The sequence below is a fragment of the Suncus etruscus genome, chromosome X (assembly GCF_024139225.1).
Source record: "Suncus etruscus isolate mSunEtr1 chromosome X, mSunEtr1.pri.cur, whole genome shotgun sequence".
In the NCBI taxonomy this organism is placed as follows: domain Eukaryota; kingdom Metazoa; phylum Chordata; class Mammalia; order Eulipotyphla; family Soricidae; genus Suncus; species Suncus etruscus.
Genome location: NC_064868.1, coordinates 104,185,090 through 104,210,004, shown reverse-complemented (window position 1 = coordinate 104,210,004; position 24,915 = coordinate 104,185,090). Strand labels below are relative to the sequence as shown.

Genomic DNA, 24,915 nt, shown 5'->3' with positions numbered 1-24,915 from the left:
TAAATTTGAAAAAAGGAATAGAGTTGAATATCTGAAACAGAACCTAAGGTATATGATCAGTTAATCCTTAATAAAGTAGAAAAACTATAAAGTAGAGCAAGAAAAGCCCCTTCAACAAGTAGTGTTGGTAAACTGGCCACCTATGTGAAAAAAAATGAACTCAGACCTCTTTCTAATGCTATGTACAAAAGTCAAATCAAAGTGAATTAAAGACCTGGATATCAGGCCTGAATCCATTAGGTACACAGAGGAAAATGTAGGAAGAACTCTCCATGACATAGAAGCTAAAGGTATGTTCCAGGATGAAACACCACTGACCAAACAAATGGGAACAAAGATAAACAAACGGTACTACTTTAAACTAAGAAACTTCTTTTATACCTCAAAAGAAACGATGAGCAGAATACAAACACTGCCCATGGAATGAAAGAAATTATTTATTCATTACTCATCTGTTAAGGGGTTAGTATTGAAGATATAGAAAGCATTGGTAAAACTTTGAAATAAAAAATATCCAACCACATCACAAACCAAGAAGACTTGATTTAAATAAACTTCCTTGAAGAATAAATACAGATTGTTGCATTAAGCCCTTTGGATGGAGGGGATGTATGGAGGTGCCTTTCTCAGCTGTCCCAGGCCATGTGGCTGCACCTCCTTCTCTAGCCAGCAGGTCAGCAACTTTAGGTAAAGGCAAGGAAATCATTCAAACAGGTTTCAGGAAATATCTGCTTTATTTGCCCTGTCCAACATCTGTGGCCTATATCATAAACCTATTTAAGCACATGTCATCCTTAGCTTGCCCTGCATCTTAACTCCTTTCAGCCATCTTTTTTCCTCTGACCTCCATCCAGGTAAATTCCCTTTGCCCCCTCAGGCCAAACCTTTTATAATCTCCCCAAGACCCCTTCCAAAAGTTACATGTAAATCGGGGATGGGGTTACACAAATTACCAAAAACCACATGAACAAATGCTTAGAATCATTAATCATAAGAAGATGCAAATGAAAACAACAATGAAGTATCATCTCACAGAAACTGGCACACATCAAAAGAATAAGAAAACAATGCTGGAGTGAATGTGAGGAAAAAGGGATTGTCATTTAATGCTGGTGCCAATTTCAACTAGTCTAGCCTTTAGGAAAACGATATGCATTTTCCTCCAAAAACTAGAAACTCAGCTTCCATATGATCCAGCAACACCACTCCTTAGGAATATACCCTAAGAGCCCGAAAACACAATGCAGAAAAAAATTGCACTCCTATGATCATTGCAGCAATATTCACAATAATCAGAATCTGGAAACAAGTCAAGTTCCCAAGAAGATAGATGAATGGATAAAGAAGCTATGGTATATATACCTAACAGAATATTGCACAGCAGTTGGGAAAAATGATGCCATGCCATTTGCTTATGTATCCATGGACATAAAAATATTATGCTGAGTGAAATGAGTTAGGAGAGGGACAGAGAATGACTGCACTCATTTGTGGGATATAAAAATAGAATAATATCTGAAGGCAATAGAAAGGAGGGCCAGAAGGTTGTAAGAAGTTTGCCACAAAGTGAGGTGGGAGTAAAGTTAGGACAGAGATGGATCACTTTGAACTGGGTGCTGAAAGGAGGTAAAGTGATTCTTTTTTTAGTACAGTATTGCAAACCACAGTGCCAAAAAGGAAAGAGAAGGGAAGTGTCTTACATAGAAAAAAAAGACAGGGTTGGTTGCTGCTGGAGGGAAATGGGGGAAATAGGAAATAAATACTAGGGAAGGAATGGGTGTTGGGACATTGTATGACTGAAACTCAATCACAAACAATTCTGTAACTGTATATTTTATAATGATTTAATTAAAATATTTTAAAAACAAAAAATTCACTATAATTATTTCAAGACACGTTGAGATAACTTATGGGGAAGTAGGATATCTAAGGAGATAAAGAAGGAAAGTGCCAATTTAAAATACTTGTTTCTGGCCCTGAACCATCTAGATACATTCATAAAAAGACGTGCTTGGTTCCCTGCCCAATTTCACTTTGGGGGTAGGGCCAGTATTAATATGCTTCCTAAATTTTCCCAGGTGTCCCTAACATAGTGTTTCTCAATGAAGGGTTTTTGGTCCTCTGAACTGTCCCCCCAAGTTATATCCTTGAGACACTGTGGCATGAGACTTGTGGGGGGAGGGCAACTGGTATGACGGTGTGGGATGCGAATGCACAGAAAGGGAACAATTTTGGAAGGGGACCAGTGTTGGAAAACGATTGAGAAACAGTGCAATGGACAGTCAGGCTGAGAATTTCTCTTTCTTTTTGCAATACCTTGCTGTGCTTAAGGGTTACTCCCAGTTCTACACACAGGAATTTCTTGACAGTGCTGGGTGGTAGAACCAAATAAGATGCTGGGGATGAAACCTTAGCTGCAAGACAATCACCCTATCTACTGTATTATCACTCTAGCCTCTCAATCTGAGAATTCTGGATTTAAAAGTAGGTAAATATGCTACAAAATGTCTTTTGAGTATGTTAAGTCAGTGGTCTCCATTGTGGAATACAGTAAAACCATTACATACATACATACATGCATACATACATACAACCATACATAAAAGACTGACACACTTTAGACACCTCCAAGGATCAGAGTACAACCCAACACAGTTGAATCAGAATCTCTGCAAGAGGCCAGACTCAATGCCAGTTGTTTGAAAAGTCTGGTGTGGTATTAGGCTTAATAACCTGTGCTCTAGGGAGCACTTTCCAAATACAGCTGAACAGTATGTTCTCAGGGACAGGAGATAGGGGACTCCTTTAGGCATAGCCTAAATCTGACACTGACAGGACTGTTCTTTCCACAGAAATTTTTGGCCATCTTTTGACCATATTTTTAAACCATTCTTGACCTATTTCCATCCACTTAGGTGCTAGGCAAATGCCTATGGTGGTGAACAAGACAAATTATTTGCTATTGTGAGACATATTTAAGTACTTAGATGGCTTGAGTGATATGATGGCTTGAGTGCTATGAAGATAAATAAAGAGGGATGAGGAGGACAGTGCTGTCATTCTACTGTTTATGTGTGTTCTTTTATATGTGCGTGCGTAAGGGTATGTACAAGGTAGCTGGAAGGGGGTGTTAAAGGAAAGAGGAAAGCAAATGAGATACACAACAGAGGATCTGTCGGCTCAGCCTCACCAGATACCCACCAAGAGGGTTCAACTGATATATATATAGTGGACTTATAGATATTTTGGACCTGCCTTCAGGTCAGTCCTCAGAGATAGTAAAAAAAAAAAAGTACTTGGACTCAGAACTCTGATTTTGGAATTGCCACTTCCTCTTCAGTTCCTATTCTCCAAGTCACTTGCTTGAGTCTGCCTGGGACTACATGGCAGTGCATTGTGGCTACCTGTAGTTCAGAGACTATAGGAATGGAATGATTATGAGTAGGATTGTCCTGAAGGACACTAAGGAGCATTGTGGCTTCCTCTCTGCACTTATACTAAGTGAATGTTTTGGTAAAGACATTTTCAGGCAACCTCCAGCTGGGAGATAGTTGGGGTGGGAAGGCATGAACAAGGGAATACTTCCTGTCACCCTTTGTTTGACCTTGACAACTGGGACATATTGATCTGGGATCACTCTTTTCTCAATGAGAGGTTATAAAATATTTACCTCAATTTTATCATCATTGTTAATGACTGGACGTGAAAGGCCATCTGTAAGCAAAATATAATATCAGAAAAGCATTATTTCTCAATAGTTGGCACAAAATTGATCTTGATCATTTCGACAAAGAATATAGGTTAAGAGAAAAAAGCTGAAAGAGGGGAGTTCTGTAAGTTGACTCATCTCTGAGTTATAACCTTGGACAAGTTATATTCCTGTTCCCTCATTATTCCATAAGGAGATTATTCCTGATGGCTTTCCCCCCTGGCACCAATAGCCTTTTATTCCATAATGTAGGAAGCATCCCAGTGATGGTCATCTTCTGACTATGATCTGGTTGACTGAATTCTGGCACCTTTACTGCTTTTCTATAGCTTTTTTGTTTTTGTTTGTCTTGGGCCCATACCCAGTGGTACTCGGGGGTTACTCTTGACTTTGTACTCAGGAATTACTCCTAGTGGTGCTCAGGTACCATGAGGGATACTGGAGATGATTGATCCTGTGTCATATGTATGCAAGGCAAGTGCCCTACCCTCTGTACTATCACCCTGGATCCATCTATGGCTTATTTTAAAGTATTATTTATTTTCATTCCTAAGTAGAAAGGATATTTTTAAAATCACAATTTAAATAATAGTTTGGGTAATTGGCTATAATAGTGCTAAACTTATAATAATCTTGATGTATAAAGTTTCTGTATATCACAAAAATCACCAAAGTGCCCATAAACCACCACACTATCCATATATATATATATATATATATTGGTTTTGTTTTCAGGCCATATTCAATGATGCTCAGTGCTTACTCTTGGCTCTGTCCTAGTGGGATTTGGAAAGCATAGGATACTGGGGATAGAATCTGGGTCATTTACATGTAAGACAACAGCCAACTCACTATACTATCTCTCCAGCCCCCAGCCTTATATCACTTCTGGTCTGATCTTTATTGGCAATTATAGTTTGGTACATATAGTTAACCCAACTTATTGTCACCAAAGGGCCCAAGACCTTTCAACAGTTTAGTTATGTTACTTTCTGATCTATTTCACCCTTTATGTCCACCCATCTCCCCCAACATATAATATAGTACCCAAGGTTTGTAATCAATGGGTATTGTTTTGTTTGGTTTTGATTTGTTTCTATATATACCATAGTTGAATGAACTTATCTGCTATTTGTTCATATCCTGGCTTATTTTGCTCTAACATGATACACTCCAGCTCTATCCAGGTTGCAGCAAACTGCAGAATTTAAAATTTTCTTGCGGCTGCCTAGTATTCCATTGTGTATATGAACCATGGATTGAAAAGATAGTTTACTAGAGTGACCTTCAAATGGGAAATAATCAAGATCATCTCTCATCCTATGCTTTGAATTCCAAGTCCAACTGTACAGTAAAGACAACATGTCACTAACAATTGCTGATCTTTCAAAAGAGTTAAGAGAACCAAAATCTCAACACTTTAGTGACTCTATTTAAGAGACAATAATAAAGTATGATCAATCCTATTTATATTTTAATGTAAATAATTTTAAGTTTAATATTTATCTTTCAAAGCTTTGAAAAAATAATTTTACTAGGGTTAAGCTATTTCTACAAAGTAGGCCAATATTTCCTAGATATTTACCAGCATGATATTTATGAATTCATTTTATCACACTACATACTTTACACACAGTTGTTAATGAAATATCTATTGTGATTTAGAAAAATCAAGTAAGTTGGTTATGCTCACTAATTAATCCCATACACCACACCTAACATAGATTAAACTACTGGAAAATTCAGTTGTAGCTTTAGTTTTAACAACAGAAAAATTCATCAATATAGTCTCCTTTTAATACTATATAATTTAAATTAAGAAAAAATTCAGTCTAACCTTTTATACTTGGAGTGGTAGCTGAGTATGGATTATGAGAATCCCTGAAAAAGGATAAGAGACATTTAATGTTCCATATATATGGAAAAAAGTAAGAGAACCATCATGTTAAAGTTTTTATTTATACATAAGCAATCCTGGAATGATATGCGTGCATTTTCATATCTGATTCAAATTTTTTATATTTGTTTTTTGTTTGGTTTTAAACGTGTCACATTCAAACAAAAATTATATTTTCAAGAGAAAAATCCAATGGTACAAATAATTGCGAGTTGTCTGCATTATTAATTTTGAATGCTTAAATAACCATGAAGGGAGACAGGGTCAAGGCTAGCTGAGAACAGACATCCTACAATGCTATCAGTTCAATTATGAAATTGTAGATTAGAAATAGATGGTTTTGTGCTAAGCCACAGCACGAAGCTGTGATTTCAACCACTGGTGTCATCACATATGTAGGATTCTCCTGACAATTCTGTTCACTGTGATCCCTGACACTTTGATAAATGGATCATGCTGCAGCTTGGCATGTATAAACACTATAACTAAAGAGTGAGACCACAGTGAACACTGCATTTAAAAAATGTGAAAGCATTGCCTTTCGAAGTATGACTCCCAGTGAGCATGTATGTGAGCATTGCTGTGACCACTGCCCCCTATGAGTACTAAAATCAGAATAGTCACAAGCCCCACCAAAAAAAAGGAATTTGACTTCTGGTGTCCTGTGTTTTCCCCTATTCCTTAAAAATAAGACATTATTTGACTTTTTATCTTACATCCAACTTGGATGGTCTTATTTAACTCTTATCTTGTTTTTTGTTTTGGGGCTATACCTAGTGGTGCTCAAAAGTTACTCCTGGTTCTGTGCTCAGAAAGTTCTTCTGGCAGGCTCAGGGTACTATCTGAGATGCCGAGGATTGTAAGGCAAACGCCCTACCCACTATACTATTGTTCCCACTCCCTAGTATCCTTTTAGGCTAATAATCAGTGCAGGGAGAATTTTTGACTCAGGACCTTTACCCAGACTCAAGACCTTAATATATTAAATATTTAATCTACCTATACTAGCTAGAACGTAGGTCTAATGATGAAGTAGAGAGGAATAGGAAAAAAACTGAGAAAAAGAGGTACAGGAAATAAAAGGAAAAATGGAGGCCAGGAGTGAAGTGAAGGGAGGTTGAGGAGCTAAACACTGGCTTCCATTTATTCTCACCAACGTGGTTTTCATTTCAAATTTCTAGTTTCTGGTTCTAGAGAGATAGTTGAGCAGATAAAGTGCTTGCCTTGCTTTCAGCTGACCCAATTTTGGTTCCACATGATTGTACCTAGGAATTGAAGGCATATTTTCTTCTTTGTGAGAGGATGACATCTTTTTATTCCTCAACCATGGCATTACTGGTTTTATAACCTTGACCTGGGAAAAATATAAATCTAGCATTACACAAGGAGAGTTTCCAATAAAAGAAGTACAATTTAGGGCCCGGAGAGATAGCACAGAGGCGTTTGCCTTGCAAGCAGCCGATTCAGGACCAAAGGTGGTTGGTTCAAATCCCGGTGTCCCATATGGTCCCCCGTGCCTGCCAGGAGCTATTTCTGAGCAGACAGCCAGGAGTAACCCCTGAGCATCGCCGGGTGTGGCCCAAACCCCCCCAAAAGAAGTACAATTTACAAGAATATTTCCTTTGTTATTTCTCTACTAGCATATCTGACTAGGTCACAAAAATTCTCAAGTGGTTCCCCAATAAATAGGGCTACCCACTGAGTCCACGAAATGACTAGAGTTGTAAGACATGCCGATAATGTGTGTATTAGTTTCAATTTAGGAATAGTACAGATCTAGGTGTGTGTTTGGGCACTTGGAGACCAACCTAATAGTAACTGGGGCCCATAGAATCACAAATATCCAGAATCAGGAAAAAGAGATAGTGGAGTTTAAGGATTGGCTGCAGAAGGGATATTCAATATATTTTGACAAACTTGATAGCTTTCAACTAGTTGACAATTTTTAAGAATTGGTTAAGAGAAGATGGCTCAGTGGTTTAGTACTCATGCTTTGCATACATTGCCTGTTAAATATCTGGCACATGGTGACCTGGGCATCCTCAGGAATGACCCTTGAGCACAGTTTGATGTTTGATCTTCATCACCCATATAAAGATTTGGTTAAGCAACTTTCCCAAAAGTCACATAACTACAAAGTGGTAAAGCTAGAATCGAAACACAGTCTAAGTTTGTATACTTTTTTCCTTTCCTTTCAACTAATATTTTGTTTCTCCCCCATTGACACGGTGTTTCTGTACATAACACTTGTGGACAGTGTGTATTTTTGGGTGGATGGGAAGGATGAAAAGTATTATTTTAAGTAACTAGCTTGCATGTCCCTTAACTGGTTTACAATTTCTAATTTTCTTCACTTTTCAATTAAACTATAATTATTTCCATGATGTTTTGCTTCAGTTAAGTACCCTGGCTTCATCATTTGGTGCAAATACTATCAGATTTGGGAGAGATTGGTGACTACCTGGATACAAGTTTGTGTACCCCTCTCCTCCCACCCAGTATACTTGACTTGGACCAGGTATGTGAAACTCTCCCTAGAAACCCACATACCGATAGTCACATTTTACTTACATATTGTGGGACAGCACCACCATTGGCAAGGTTAGTTGATGACTCTGAGGAGGTTTCAATTGGAGATACAATTCTAATGACTTGTTCTTCCTGGGAGCCTTTCCATGGAACTGACGCTATTTCTGAATGTATTGGACTTTTGTTGAAAGTGGGATTCCTAGATTTTTTTAGAAACCAATGTGTTTTCCAGCCCAGTGTGTTCACTGTTGTATCTGTAATGTTCTTTAACATGTCTTCAGAATGGCGTTTTGGAAGTTCCTTTACGATGTCCTTTAATACAATTTCCTCTTCAGAAGAAGAATTCTTCTGTTCTCTGAGAGTATTGTCAATACTTTCATATATGGCAAGGTTTTCCTGGCATTTAGTATCTTTTAAAAGATTATCTTTGAAGCTGTCCTGTTTAAATATATTACGATAGGAAGGCCGATGTGCAATCTGCAAGAGACAATGAATATTTTAAAAAATGGTCTCAGTCATTTTTCCTGTGGTTCCACTGTAACAAAGTAATTTTTAGTCTCAATTTGGTGTATTATCTTCAAATACCATTTACCCAACATATTAGTGATGTGTTTAAAAGAAGAAATAAATAAAAATCACAAACAATATTTGTTCAGTTCTACAATTTTCATGTGTTCAAGAATATTGCTCCAGTCTAAAGAAAAGAGCCTAACTCTTTAATAAAGTATTCTTTTTTAGAATTGTTTTATTATTGTTTTTTCTTCTTTATTTGAACATCTTGATTACATAAATGATTGTGATTAGGTTTCAGTCATGTTAAGAACACCCCCTTCACCAGTGCAACATTCCCACCACCAATGTCCCAAATCCCCCTCCATACCACCCCACCCCCATCTGTACTCTAGACAGGCTTTCCAGTTCCCTCATTCATTCACTTGATTATGGTAGTTCTCTGTGTAGTTATTTCTATAGCTGTACTCACCACTCTTTGTGGTGAGCTTCATGGAGTGAGCTGGTTTTCCAGCTCTCCTCTCATTGTCTCTGAGGATTGTTACAAAAATGACTTATTTTTCTTAAAACCCATAGATGAGTGAGACTATTCTGCATCTCTCTCTCCCTCTGACTTATTTCACTCAGCATTATAGATTCCATGTACATCCATATATAGGAAAATTTCATGACTTCATCTCTCCTGACGGCTGCATAATATTCCATTGAGTATATGTACCACTGTTTCTTTAGCCATTCGTCTGTTGAAGGGCATCTTGGTTGTTTCCAGAGCCTGGCTATTGTGAATAGTGCTGCAATAAATATAGGTGTGAGGAAGGAGTGTTTGTGTTGTATTCTTGTGTTCTTAGGGTATATCCCTAGGAGTGGATTAGCTGGGTCGAATAGGAGCTCAATTTCCAGATTTTGAAGGAATCTCCATATTGCTTTCTATAGAGGCTGTACTAGACGGCATTCCCACCAGCAGTGGATAAGAGTTCCTTTCTCTCAACATCCCCGCCAGCACTGATTGTTCTCATTCTTTGTGATGTGCGCCAAACTCTGCGGTGTGAGATGATATCTCATCGTCGTTTTGATTTGCATCTCCCTGATAATTAGTGACGAGGAACATTTTTTCATGTGCCTTTTGGCCATTTGTATTTCTTTTTTTATCAAAGTGTCTGTTCATTTCTTCTCCCCATTTTTTATGGGATTAGATTTTTTTTCTTGTAAATTTCTGTCAGTGCCCTGTGTATTTTGGATATTAGCCCCTTATCTGAAGGGTGTTGGGTGAATAGTTTCTCCCACTCGGTGGGTGACTCTTGAATACTGGGCACTATTTCTTTTGAGGTGCAGAGGCTTCTCAGTTTAATGTATTCCCATCTGTTGATATCTGCTTCCACTTGTTTGGAAAGTACAGTTTCCTCCTTGAAGATGCCATTAGTCTCAATATCATGGAGTGTTTTACCGACATGTTGTTCTATTTACCTTATGGTATCAGGCCTGATGTCAAGGTCTTTAATCCATTTGGATTTTACCTTCGTACATGATGTTAACTGAGAGTCTATGTTCGCTATTTTGCAAGTGGCTAACCAGTTCTGCCAGCACCACTTGTTGAAGAGATTTTTTCCTGCTCCACTTGGAATTTCTTGCTCCTTTGTCAAAAATTAGGTAATTGTATGTCTGGGGAACGTTCTCTGAGGACTCAAGCCTATTCCACTGATCTGAGGGTCTGTCTTTATTCCAATACCATGCTGTTTTGATAACTATTGCTTTGTAGTACAGTTTAAAGTTGGGGAAAGTAATGCCTCCCATTTTCCTTTTCCCTAGGAGTGCTTCAGCTATTCAAGGGTGTTTATTGTTCCAGATGAACTTCATAAGTGTTTGATCCACTTCTTTGAAGAATGTCATGGGTATTTTTAAGGGGATCGCATTAAATCTGTATAATGCTTTGGGGAGTATTGCCATTTTAATGATGTTAATCCTGCCAATCCATGAGCATGGTATGTGTTTCCATTTCCGTGTGTCCTCTCTTATTTCTTGGAGCAGGGCTTTATAGTTTTCTTTGTATAGGTCCTTCACGTCTTTGGTCAAGTAGACTCCAAGATATTTGAGTTTGTGTGGCACTATTGTGAATGGGATTGCCTTCCTGACTTCCATCTCTTCCCTATCATTATTGGTGTATAAAAAGGCCATTGATTTCTGTAGGTTGATTTTGTAGCCTGCCACCTTGCTATATGATTCTATTGTTCCTAGAAGCTTTTTGGTAGAGTCTTTAGGGTTTTCTAAGTAGAGTATCATGTCGTTTGCAAACAATGAGAGCTTGACTTCTTCCTATCTGTATTCCCTTGATATCTTTTTCTTGCCTGATCGCTATAGCAAGAACTTCCAGTACTATGTTGAAGAGGAGTGGTGAAAGTGGACAGCCGTGTCTTGTACCAGAATTTAGAGGAAAGGCTTTTAGTTTTTCTCCATTGAGGATAATATTTTCCATTGACTTGTGGTAGACGGCTTCAACTAGATTGAGAAATGTTCCTTCCATTCCCATCTTGCTGAGAGTTTTGATCAATAATGGGTGTTGGGCCTTATCAAATGCTTTCTCTGCATCTATTGAAATGATCATGTGATTTTTATTTTTCTTGTTGTTGATGTTGTGTATGATGTTGATAGATTTCCAGATGTTAAACCATCCTTGCATTCCTGGGATGAAACCTACTTAGTCATAGTGTATGATCTTCTTGATGATGCATTGGATCCTATTCGCCAGGATTTTGTTGAAGATCTTTGCATCTGCATTCATCAGGGATATTGGTCTGTAATTTTCTTTTTTGGCAGCGTCTCTGTCTGGTTTTGGTATCAAGGTGATATTGGCTTCATAAAAGCTATTTGGGAGTGTTCCCGTTTTTTCAGTTTCAAAAAGATCTTGGCCTAGATTGGTAGTAGCTCCTCTTGAAAGATTTGAAAAAATTCATTAGGAAAACCATCTGGACCTGGGCTTTTCTTTTTGGGCAGATGTTTGATTACAGTTTCAATTTCCTCAGTAGTGATGGGGGTGTTTAGGTATGCTACATCCTCCTTACTTAAATGTGGAAGGTTATAATTGTCCAAGAATTTTTCCATTTCTTCTAGGTACTCATCTTTAGTAGCATAAAGTTTCTCAAAGTAGTCTCTTATTACCCTTTGGATCTCTGCAATTTCTGTCGTGATCTCCCCTGTTTCATTTCTAATACGTGTTATCAGATTTCTCTCTCTCTTTCTTTGTGAGTTTTGCCAATAGTCTATTAATCTTGTTTATTTTTTTTTCAAAGAACCAGCTTCTGCTTTCGTTGATCTTTCGGATTGCTTTTTGGTTTATCACTTCATTGATTTCTGCTCTCAGCTTTGTTATTTCCTTCTGTCTCCCTATTTTTGGTTCCTTTTGTTGGTCATTTTCTAATTTTTTGAGCTGCATCATTAAGTTATTTAAGTATGCTCCTTCTTCCTTCCTGATGTGTGCTTGTAGAGCCATAATTTATCCTCTCAGGACCGCTTTTTCTGTGTCCCATAGATTCTGGCAGTTTGTTTCTTTATTATCATTTGTTTGCAGGAAAATTTTGATTTCCTTTTTGATTTCACCTTAGACCCACTGGTTGTTCAGTAGCAGGGTGTTTAATTTCCAATTGTTAAAGTTTTTCTTCTGTGTGGCTTTGTAGTTCACATCTAATTTCAGAGCCTTGTGGTCAGCAAAGGTAGCCTGCAAGTTTTCTATCCTCTTGATTTTATGGAGGTATGTTTTATGTATCAGTGTGTAGTCTATTCTGGAGAATGACCCATGTACCTTGGAAAAGAATGTGTATCCAGGATTTTTTTGGATCGAGTGTCCTGTATATATCTACTAGTCCTCTTTCTTCCATAACTCTTTTCAGGGCTAGCATGTTTTTGTTGGGTTTCAGTCTGGTTGACCTATCAAGTGTTGATAGGGTCGTGTTGCGGTCTCCCACAATGATTGTGTTATTATTGATTTCTTCTTTCAGATTTGTCAGTAATTGTATTAGATAATTTGCTGGTCTCTCATTGGGTACATCTATGTTTAATAGTTTGATTTCTTCCTGTTGCACATATCCCTTGATTAGTACATAGTGTCCATCTTTGTCCCTTAACACTTTTCTGAGTATGAAGTTGGTGTCATCAGATATTAATATGGCCACCCCAGATTTTTTGAGGGTGTTGTTTGCTTGGATGATTTTCCTCCAGCCTTTGATTTTGAGTCTATGTTTGTTCTGACTATTCAGATGTGTTTCTTGTAGGCAGCAGAAGGTTGGATTTATCTTTTTGACCCATTTTGCCACTCTGTGTCTTTTTATTGGTGAATTTAGTCCATTGACATTGAGGGAGATAATTATCATAGGATTTAATGTCATCTTTGTAGATGAGTTTGCTGTGTTTGTTGGTCTCTCTTGCCTTAGAGTAGACCTGTCAGTTTTCCCTTTAAGGCTGGTTTATCATCTGTGAATTTTCTGAGCTGTTGTTTATTCAGGAAGCTGTGTATTCTTCCTTCAAACCTGAACGTGAGTCGGGCTGGGTGCAGTAGTCTCGGTGAGGTATTCATTTCATTCAGTCTTGTCACAATATCCCACCACTGTCTTCTTGCCTTGAGAGTTTCTTGTGACATGTCTGCTGTAAGTCTTAAGGATTCTCCTTTGAATGTAATTTCCATTTTTGATCTTGCTGCTTTCAGTATTCTATCTCTATCTATGGGATTTGTCATTGTAATGAGGATATGTCTTGGGGTGTTTTTCTTTGGGTCTCTTTTATCTGGTACTCTTCGGGCATGCAGGATTTGATTGCATGTAGTCTTTAACTCTGGGAGTATCTCTTTGATGATGTGTTTGACAGTTGATTCTTCCTGGAGATCTCCTTCCTGGGTTTCTGGGACTCCAATGATTCTTATGTTGTTTCTGTTGAGTTTATCAAAGACTTCTATTTTCATCTGTTCACATGCCTTAAGTAATTTTTCCATTGCCTGTTCATTTGTCTTAAGGTTCTTTTCCAATTTCTTCTGTTGTGTTGAGTTTTTCTGCATCACATCTTCTAGTACTCCGATTCTCTCCTCAGTTGCTGATACCCTGTTGGCGAGGCTATCCATTGAGGTTTTCAGTTGAATAACTGTGTTTTCAGATCTGTTATTTCAGTTTGGAGTTTTCTGATTTCTGTCTTTGTGTTCTCTTCAGATCGATCTATGGTTTTTTTGAGTTCTACAAACATATTCCATATTTCTATTCTAAACTCCTTATCTGAAAGGTTAATCAGGTGGTTGGAATTTATTAGGTCATCCGAGCTTTCTTCTTCATTCTCTGTGGATGGTGTTTGCCTGCGAGGTTTCCCCATTGTCACGCTTGTAGTGTGGTTTTTCCTGCGTGTTGTGGTGGGGTTCATTGGTTAGAAAGAGTGCGCAACCGCGAAGCAAAGCAAAGCCGCTCTTCAGCTGCCTCTAGTGACAGTCCTCAGAGTGAACAAAGGCACAGCAGGGCGGAGCCTCCACAGGCCAGAGACCTCAGCTTATTGGACAGTGACCCTTGCATCCAGAATGTACTTACTCAGCAGCTTCAAAATGCAGGTTTTTTTGGTGCGCTCCCTAGGCCTCTGAGGAAACCTTTAGGGATTCAGAAGCACAGGCAGACAGGCATAGAAGTTTTCCCTGAAGTTCTCAGAGTGACTAAAGCATTCTTTATTTTGTTTCAAACTTTATGTTTTACTTGTGAAGAAATGCATTGTGTACATATACTTTATTTTTTTGTTTTGTTTTTGGGTCACACCAAGAGGTCTTTAGGACTTAGTCCTGACTCCGCACTCAGGAATCAATTCTGGTGGGGTACAAGGGGCCATATGGGTTGCCATGTGCAAGGCAAGTGCCCTCCCAGCTGCTTCAGTCCCAGTACACATATTTAATATTTAATAATATTATTTTAATATTTAATTATTTAATTATTTAATATTTAATATTTAATTATTTAATATTTAAAATATTTAATAATATTTAATAATTTTCTTTAATTGTGGTAAAATATGCAGTTACAAAATTGTTGATGGTTGAGTTTCACTCACGCATTATTCCAACACCCATCTCTTCACCATTTCATGCACCAATATCTCCAGTTTCCCTCCTGCCTACCCCTACAGCCTGCTTCTATATCAGATATTTTCTTCTCTCTTTTCCCTTTTTAGGCACTGTGGTTTGCAACTTACTGAAAGGGAACTATGTATATCACTTTACCTCCTTTCAGTATCCAGTTCCTGTGCAGAGTGATCATTTTCAACTATCATTGCCATAATGGTCCCTTCTCTGCCCTAGCTGCAACATTATCCCTTCCCCTTTTTGTAAAGCTTTCTACAATAGACCAGTCTTCATGGCCCTTGTTTCTATTATCTTTGGATATTATTCTCATGCTATTTTTATATCATGCAAATGAGTGTGATCATATACTTTAAATAATCATTTTCATCATTTACAACACTTTAAACAAAACAATATACTTTTTCCTAAGCTTCTTAATAGGCAGCTAATTTTAGAGCAATTTAAAATACAGATATTTTTATGGAAAAACACAATGGACTGGATTTTAAAATAGGCAAACAGCCAAAATTTTGCAGGACTTGAAATATTCACTTCCCTGCACTCCCTAACTGAACCATTGAACATATTTTCTGAAGTGAGTTTCAAATAGTAAATATTCAAATTTCTTCACTTCTCCAGTCAGATGTGACTTTTCATTTCCAATGTTAAAGCAAATAATAAAAATAGAATTAAAAATACATAAATAAATTTTCCCATTTCTATAATCTTTGATGGTGCCAGAGAACTTGTAATTTTAGTTAGCAATCTTAGAGCTCCCAAACCAGATTTCTAGATAAATACTGCCTTAAATGAAAATATTTATTCAAAACAAAATGAAAAAACTTCTTTAAGAAAGGAAAACTAGTGTAACAGGTCCTTTTTGTGGATAGCTTGTTGTAGTTTGGGTCTCTGGATTCTATTGCCATTTACTTTTAGTAGGGTATTTTAGGGCTGATCTTTTTTATTTTCACCCAATGTTCATGAGAGTCCTTGACCCAGCTAAAAGACCAAGCCTAAAAGTCCACATCAATACCACCAGTGACTCTATCTTCTTGAAGTTCTTGCATCCAAATCCAAATGTAAAACTGGAATGGTTTCTTCTTGGATATGGAAGCAATGTATCACCAAACCAGTATTTTCCTCTTCCCACTGAAGGAAAAGTCACTGAGGCTGTAGTTGCTCTCCTCAGAGCCCTGGGAAGTGAACCCCCAAAAAACTGCATTCTGAAGCTACCCACTGAGCGAGTGAGTGAGTAAGAAATGGCTGACTGTGGGGACTGCCAGGTGAAGTGCTGATTGCTTCGCCTGCGGAGTCTCTGCCCTACTGTGTTTCTTCTGAGGAAACTGAGGACCTGAAGGGAGCCCTGTCCTGTGATTCTCTGTCTTTTCTGAATCCTTTAAGCTCTCCTCAGAGCCCTGGGAAGTGAACCCCCAAAAATGCATTCTGAAGCTACCCAGCGAGTGAGTGAGTGAGTGACTGTGGGGTCTGCCAGGTGAAGTGCTGATTGCTTCACCTGTGGAATCTCCGCCCTGCTGTGCTTCTTCTGAGGAAACTGAGGACCTGAAGGGAGCCCTGTCCTGTGCTTCTCCATCTTTTCTGAATCCTTGAAGCTCTCCTCAGAGCCCTGGGAAGCTAACCCCTCCCCCAAACTGCATTCTGAAGCTACCCAGCGAGCAATTGAGTAAGAAATGGATGACTTTACAAGCCCAGATAAGGGAAGCCACTGAACTCTGCTGGAACTCAGATGCCAGCACCCCTTTCTTCCTGTCTTCTGTGCTGTGCTCCATTTTTGGCCTGATCTCATCCTGTGTGTGGATCATCTGCCGACGGCTTGCCATTCCTGGAGCCTTCCCTGGAGGTGAGCTTACAAGCCCAGAAAGGGTGGATCCAGAGGCTCATGGCCGCTCTGCTTTGCTTCCTGGCCGTACACATCATTTAGCCAATGAGTACAACCACAGCACGTAGAAAAACCCACAATACAAGTTTGACAATGAGGAAACAACACAGGCCAGCGCCAGACATAGAGAATGACGATGGCAACTCTGATGACTTGAACATGACCAACCAACTAGTCAGTCTCCCAGATAAAAAGTTTAGAGTCACAATATGGAAGATGTTCAAAGAACTCAAAGAAAGTATAAAAGAGAACACTAATAAGAACCAAGAGAATATGAAGATAGAAATCAGAAAACTCCAAACTGAAATTTCAGGTCAAATAACAGATCTGAAAAACTCACTAGATGAATTGAAGAAAAACATGGTTGAGCTTTCCCAAAGATTAACAGCAGCGGACGATAGAATTAGTACACTGGAAGATGAGAATAATAACAATTCCATACAGCAGAAGAAATTGGAAAAAAAGCCTTAAAGCAAATGATCAAACAATGGAAAAATTACTCAAAGAATGGGAACAGATGAAAATAGAAGTCTATGATAATCTCAATAGAAACAATTTAAGAATCATTGGAGTTCCAGAGACCCAGGAAGAAAATCTCCAGGAAGAATCAATGGTCAAGAACATCATTAAAGAGAAACTACCAGAGCTCATGAATACATGCTAGCAAATCCTGCATGCCCGAAGAGTACCAACTAAAAGAGAACCCAGAAAAAAACATCCCAAGACACATCCTAGTCACAATAACGAATCACACAGATAGAGACAGAATTCTTAAAGCAGCAAGATCAAAAAGGGAAATTACATTCAAGGTAAAATCCTTGAGATTTACTGCAGACCTGTCACTGGAAACACTCAAGGCTAGAAGGCAGTGGTGGGACATAGTGACAAAACTCAATGAAATAAATACTTCGCCTAGAATACTTCACCCAGCAAAACTCACTTTCAGGTTTGAAGAACAATACATGGTTTCACAGAGAAACAGCTCAGAAACTTTACAGACTCAAAACCATTCTTAAAAGAAAAACTGAATGGCCTACTTTAAGACAAGAATGACCAACAGACACACAAAAGTTCGATATAAAGATGGCACTAAGTCCCAGGACAATTCTTTCTCTCAATGTCAATGGACTAAATGCACCAAAGAGACACAGAGTGCCTAAATGGATCAAAAAAGTCAATCCAACCTTCTGCTGCCTACAATAAACACACCTGAATAGTCAGAACAAACATAGACTCAAAATAAAAGGCTGGAGGAAAATCATCCAAGCAAACAACACCCATAAAAAAGCTGGAGTGGCCATACTAATATCAGGTGATGCAAACTTTATACTTAGGAAAGTTGTAAGGGACAAAGATGGACATTTTGTATTAATCAAGGGATACGTACATCAGGAAGATATCAATCTCCTAAACATATATGCACTGAATGAGGAGCCAGCAAAATATTTAATACAATTGTTGATGAATCTGAAAAATAATATCAATAACAACACAATAATTGTGGGAGACCTCAACATGGCATTGTCAACACTAGACAGGTCAACCAGACTGAAACCCAACAAGAATATACTAGACCTTAAAAGAGAAATGGAAGAAAAAGGCCTAGTAGATATATAAAGGACACTCCAACCCCAGAAGCCTGGATACACATTCTTCTCTAATGTACATGAGACATTATCCAGGATAGACTACATGCTAGCACATAAAATATGCTTCCATAATATCAAGAGGATAGAAATTTTGCAGGCTACCTTCGCTGACCACAAGACCCTGAAATTATATGTGAACTACAAAGGGACACAAAAGAAAAACCTTAATACCTGGAAGTTAAACAGCCTAATACTGAATTAGCAGTGGGTCCGAGATAAAATCAAAGAGGTAATCAAAACCTTCCTAGAAACAAATGACAATGGAGACACAAACTGTCAGAACCTATGGGACACAGCAAAAGCGGTACTGAGAGGAAAATTTATAGCTTTGCAAGCACACATCAGGAAGGAAGAAGGGGTCTATCTGAATAGCTTAATAATGCAGCTTATAGAATTAGAAAGTACTCAACAAAAGGACCCAGAAATAGGGAGACAGAAGGAAATAACAAAGCTGAGAGCAGAAATCAATGAAGTGGAAACCCAAAAAACAATCCAAAAGATCAACGAAAGCAGAAGTTGGTTCTTTGAAAAAATAAACAAGATTGATAGACCACTGGCAAAACTAACAAAGAAAGAGAGAAACTTGATAACTCGTATTAGGAATAAAAAAGGAGAGATCACTACGATATGGTAGAGATCCAAAGGGTAATCAGAAACTACTTTGAGAAACTCTGCCACTAAAAATGAAAACCTGGAAGAAATGGATAAATTTTTGGACTCTTATAATCTTCGATGGTTGAGTGAAGAGGATGTAGCATATCAAAACACACCCATCACTATTGAGGAAATTAAGACAGTAATCAAATCTCTGCCCAAAAACAAAAGCCCAGGCCCAGATGGATTTACTAATGAATTCTTTCAAACCTTACAAGAGGAAATTCTACCAATCCTGGCAAGACAGTTTCATGAAATCGAAAAAAACAGGAACACTTCCAAATAGCTTTTATGAATCCATCATCACCCTGATACCTAAACCAGACAGAGATGCTACCAAAAAAGAAAATTACAGACCAATATCGCTGATGAATACAGATGCAAAGATCCTCAACAAAATCCTGGCAAATAGGATTCAATGCCTCATTAAGAAGATCATCCAGTACAATAATAAACAACATCAACAAGAAGAGAAATAGAAATCACACGATAATATCAATAGACGCAGAGAAAGCATTTGATAAGGTCCAACACCCATTCTTTTTTTTTTTGGCTTATGTTTATTTATTGTTGTAACATTTTGTGTTGAACATCAAACACTGCACCAAAGTATTAACCATTCACCTTAAGACAACTGTCTTTGCCATAACTAAGAGTACTGTACTGATATTACAATTATTTCTGAGAACTTAAAAACTTATTAGTGAGGCTACTAATCATCAAATACTTCATCAAAGACTGTAATATTAAACTAAAAGAGTAAATTTCCCCCCTCCGTCTCTTACCTTCAAAACAAACCCTTCAAAAAATCGTTTTCACCTGCAGAACACTTAAAAAATTCCCTTTTTTAACTAAAGAGAACCGTTTAAACCCAGAGTGCTCTAAGATGGGTGAAAACATGCTTCCCAGGGTATTCAGAATGACACTGGAAAAAAAACTCCTTGCAATAGTCTGTTTTTACTGACTTGCAAAGAGAAAAAGTGTATACTTTCTACCTACTCTTAAAGGCCTTGCCTACACCAACTGGACCACGCCCACAGGGCCATGCATACCCGCCTGTGCCGAAGCCCTCCTCCAGCAAATTTCTCTCCTTCCAGACAAATAGCTTAGGGGCTCTGTCTTTAAGCACACCTGATGCAGTGCTCACATGGCTGAACGTGTGTGTGCTGGCCTCCCAGCCTGCTAATGCCAGCACATGGTAAAGTCGAGGGGGAGGGTGCTGAAATAATGGAAGAGGCCATGACTCTTTAAGCAGCAGGCACGGCAACCTGGAGACCGCTCTGCCTGCCTGAATGCCCATTGCTAAGAGCCAGGCACCATCTTTCCAGAGCTGCCACTGTGAGGGTCTGTGCACAAACATACTTGAGGGCATCTCTCTTTCACAGAAAGAACGTCATTTGTACCAAATGGCAATGAATTATTAGCACAAACAATACTTTCATAACACTATAGTAATAGTAATCATCTACTTTCAGTAAGAGGGATTCCTTTAAATAAGGAAATAGACTTATGTTAATTAGCATATGTACCCACTGGATCAATGTGCAGAGACAAAACGACACAGGCTAGCGCTCAAGGATGCTGGGACAGGGTTGGGGACCCTTGAGGTGGGGCCAGGGAACTAGGGTAACCAGGCTGGGCCTGCTAAAATACGTGTCTGGGGAGAAGAGCTTGTCAAAAACAAAATTAGCTAGCCAGACTTTCTAGTGGTTAGCCCAAAAGGGACCAAGGGGTGTCGTGAACATTTTCAGTGCTACACAGAGGCCAAAAGCCTACAAGCTATATTCAGGAGAAGCACAGGCAGTTTGGTTCTTTGCTGATAGCAGCAGACAGGACGCACTGGTGCACCTGAGACAAGGTGCCACCCATTAGACACATCAGATCATTGCCCTGGTAGAACCTCCTAGAAGTTTTCCTGAACCACAGAGACCATTCATCCTAGAATTGTGAGTGGTAAGGTCCCTCCCTGCAGGAGCATCCAGGGGAAATGTATGTGACCACGATGGGAGAGATAGCCACTTGTTATCTTAGGGGAGGTGAAGGGGCAGTACCCACAAGTCAGAGGTGAGCCTGTACCAGGAGGGGAAGAGGAATGCTTCAGGGCACGGAGCTATAGCCATCACTTCCATGGGCCTCGGTGCCTGAGTCTCACTCTTGTCCCCCTCAGAAACCCCAATTTGCTCATTTGTGGTTCCCTGGAAGCCTCCAACGATTCTCTGTCTGTGTGATTATTAATACGACTCCTGGAATTCCTGGTTCCTGTTGCTCTGAAGGGGCTGACAGGCCACAGCCCTGCTTAGGTGCTGTCTAGGCAACTGACAATTGGGAGAGGGGAAACGCATAGTGGCAGGTAGAGAAAAACTTTCCCAGGACTCAACTGCATGTGTACATTTTCCTAGTCTCCCCCAAGAGAGAATCATCTGCTGTGAATTAACCAAAGGCTAGTGCTAACCTGCAAGATCTGTTTCTTCTGACGAGGCCCTAGAAGCTAAGTCAAGGGCCTCCCAGAGTGGCAGTCATATGAGAAGGCCACAATTGAAGGGGCTGGGGCCAGCAGCCCTGGGGATCAGCTTCCTGTTTCAGGGGAGCCCACAGAGAACTGTCATCACTAACCAGGGCACAGTATTCCGTGGACACTGTCCCCTGAAGAAGCCCGGGTTTCCGAGAGAAACACTTTCAACTGCCCACGGAAAAGAACACTTTACTTGGTTCAATGCTTTGGTCCACACATGGTTTCTTTCTCCGTCCTTTTCAAGCACACAATTCAAGGGGCACCTGGAAGACAACCCTGCACTGAGCATATGTCTGGAGTGACACAGTGACAGGAGCCCAGGCTACTGCCATCATGTCTGAGCTCCCCTCAGCTGTCCCTGCATGGCCCCGAGCCACAGACCCCGTAGCAGAGCCAGGAAGAAGAGGGGAGGCAGCTTCTAATCCAGGAGCTGACCTGCTCTTGTTCTAGAAAGTCAGTACCCCAGATGTCAGCAGCAACCAGTCCTTGGTCTGGTGTCCTCTGTCCAGCAGAAGGGCCAGTCCCCTTCCCTGTTGTGAGATGGGTGACTGAGCATATCGCAGATGGCTGTGCCTCAGACCAGGTCGTACCGGTCCAATTTGGGGATTGGTTCCCGCCAGTAGCAGAATGAGCTGAACTCGGGGCATGGAAAGGCAGAATTCTGTTCTTTACTGAGAAGTGGGAAAACGTGTTCCACGAGCTCACTCAGTCTGTGATACGATGACTTGTTCCCTTTGGTCCGTTCTTGAATTAATTCGCCCTTGGGGTTCACGGTGAATATTCTACAGTCTGGAACTCCAACTTGTGTGTAAGCATACACATCATTTGGTCGGTTTCCAAAGGCAGCATAGAAAGGTTGCTTGGATGGGACAAACAAATTCTTGATATCATTCAGACACTGTATTTTGAACTTCTCTGGTTTCTTTTCTATCACTTCCCTGTGGAAGGCAGAGAACAAGCTACTGGGTGACAGCATCAGAGGACCACGGGGTAGGATGGTGCCCTTATCATTGACCCAGTGCAGGTAGTCCCCCGTCATGTCGGCCATGCCGATGGCACGGGCAGAGCAGTATAGAAACTTGTAGCCATTTTCATTGATGGAATGGTACAGCTTTGCTATCCCCTGATGAGTCCAGTCTTTACCCAGCTGTGGAAGAATTTGTCCCAAAGCCTCAGACTTGGTTATTGTCCCATCGATGTCAGAGATGATGATTTTGTCATTCCAGTTCCACAGGTAAATGGTACCGGCACAACGGCAGGTGCCTTGATACTGGGTTGTAATACTAAACACGACATCATTGGGGCCATCCTGCAGCTTTAGTTTTGCGATCTGGTCTGATGATAGTCGCAGAGACTTCTTATAGGAGGTGGCTCTGCTATGGCTTGGAGGCTCTGTGGGAACAGAATCCACTTTGATGGATTCTTCGAGCTCCTGGGAACCCTCATCACTGGATGAATTATCCTCTGCCAGCCTGCCACTAGGGGGCTCCTTCCCACTGGGCAGCAGCTCACTGACTGGTGGCACCTCGTATTTCCCTTCCTTGGTCTCTGGCAGCTGTTTGTCAAACTTTCTCTTTTACGCCAAAACCACCAACGTCCAGATTTCTTTGGCATCTTATCTTTGACCCAAGACTCAACTGTGGCCTTAGGCAAACTTTTCTGGAATACTTGCAAGCTGAGGATCATGGGAGCAGCCAAAGCCCAATTATAGTAATGATTATAGATCCATATTACAAGGTTCGGATTGTCTATAAGGCCAGGATTTTCTGCAAACTCATGATAAGTAATGATATGCTCCATAAATTTTTCTTTAGAAATTTCTCCATTCTCACTGAGGCCCCCGCAAAGGGAGAGGGTGACGTCTGGCAAGTCCATGGCAGAATCTGAGAGGCACTCAGTGCCACTGTCAGCCGCGGCACTACCCACAGACTGTGGCGACTGGGAGCCAGAGAACGTGTCTGACTCGGGCCACTGCCTGGAACCGGGGTCAGATTCACTTTTAGGAAAATAAAGGGCTGCTACTTCAGGTTCCAGAGCCTTTAAGTCATCTAGATAAATATCATCAGGTCCCTGGTGTTGGCTTCTCTTATGGACACCTTTCTTCTTTGATGGTGAATCTACTTTTGCTGCTGGTTTGGAGTCCAAGGGTGTCTCCACGAAGGATGGAGCAGGAAGGTTGTCCGCATCTAACATAGATGAAATTGGAGGTGGTTCCAGGGGAGATTCAAGAGATTTTGCAGAAATTGCATCACTCATCTGTTTACATGGGGCTCTGGGTTTCGGCTTCACTATGGTACAGACAGTTTCTTCCATGAAACTATCTGCAACTTCACTTATAAGATTGTTCTCGGGGGGAATCACCCGAAAATGGGTATTTTCTGATGGTGTAATTGTAGCTGTCCTAGGGTGATGATCAGCTTTCTCTCTTTTGCTGACCTTGGTGGACTCCAGGAAACCACCCCAAGACCATTCCATGTGTGACTCTGATCTGAGCAGGCTCTCGGTGGGCTTCACCTCTAGCTCAGAATCGCTTTTAGGACAGGGCACAGGGGAATAGGCACTGTCTAAAGAGGACCAATCTCCATCAGATAAGGGATAGTGATCCCCAGAATGAAAGAGCAAAGGTTCCTTATATTCCTCTTCCTTTAAGGAAACATTTAAAGATGCTCTTGCAGCTGGGGTGCCCTTGTCTTCATCAGAGCTCAGGCCAAGATCTGCAGTGTCTTCTGCAGCAGGAGAGATGGCCCGGTCTTCCTTCTTATTGTCAGGTTTACATTTCTTCCTCCTCTTCTTTTTCTTTTTCACAGAACCTGGAGCGAAAACTGTCTGTTTCTACTTTGTGAGAGATGTTTGAACTTTGAGATGGTCTTTCATTTCCACCTGGCTTCAACAAAGGGGCGTCCATATCTTTAAAGAACTGATCTTCAGTAGGAATTGGCGAAGTGGCAAGGTAAGCAGGAAGTTTTTCATATTCCTCTTCGGTTTCCTCCACAAAGAAAGCTTCTCCATTATCACCCAATTTCATGTGAAGATCCACTGCATCCCCATTGATCTCTATGTCAATCACTTTCTCTTTGGACCTTAGGACGCCCAGCTTCCCGAAACGCACGTGGAAAGGAGAGCACTGGTATGTGCCATCCTGCTGCCGTAGTACAATGACATCGATGCAACCAGACAAGGTGGCCTGGTTGATGCCTTTGTAGAGTTCTTTCACAGTGACAATCACCTGACCCGCCAACGGTCCCACATAATTCATGGTTTGAGACTGAGGCGGCGGTTCCGCCCGGCCGAGGGGGCGGGGCCGGCCCAAGGCGCGTGCTAAGCCCGGGAGCCCGCCACCGCCGCAGCAGCCTCTGGAGCCGCTCGGGCCGCAGCCCAGCCGAGCAACCCTCATGAATGGGAGGAGGCTGCGGCTGAGCAGCGGGATCCGCACAGCCCAACACCCATTCTTGATCAAAACGCTCAGCAAGATGGGAATTGAAGGAACC

At 40.4% G+C, this 24,915-nt stretch overlaps 1 protein-coding gene across 1 annotated transcript; it reads right to left on the bottom strand.

The window, feature by feature from the left end:
* Positions 1 to 20,926: 20,926 nt before the first annotated feature.
* Positions 20,927 to 24,697, bottom strand: LOC125998619 (phosphatidate phosphatase LPIN2-like). Its single transcript, XM_049766657.1, is given in 3 exon segments — positions 20,927 to 22,990; positions 22,993 to 24,254; positions 24,256 to 24,697. Coding segments are annotated over 3 exon segments (2,679 nt in total). The 5' UTR covers positions 24,684 to 24,697; the 3' UTR covers positions 20,927 to 22,001.
* Between the last annotated feature and the right edge of the window lie 218 nt (positions 24,698 to 24,915).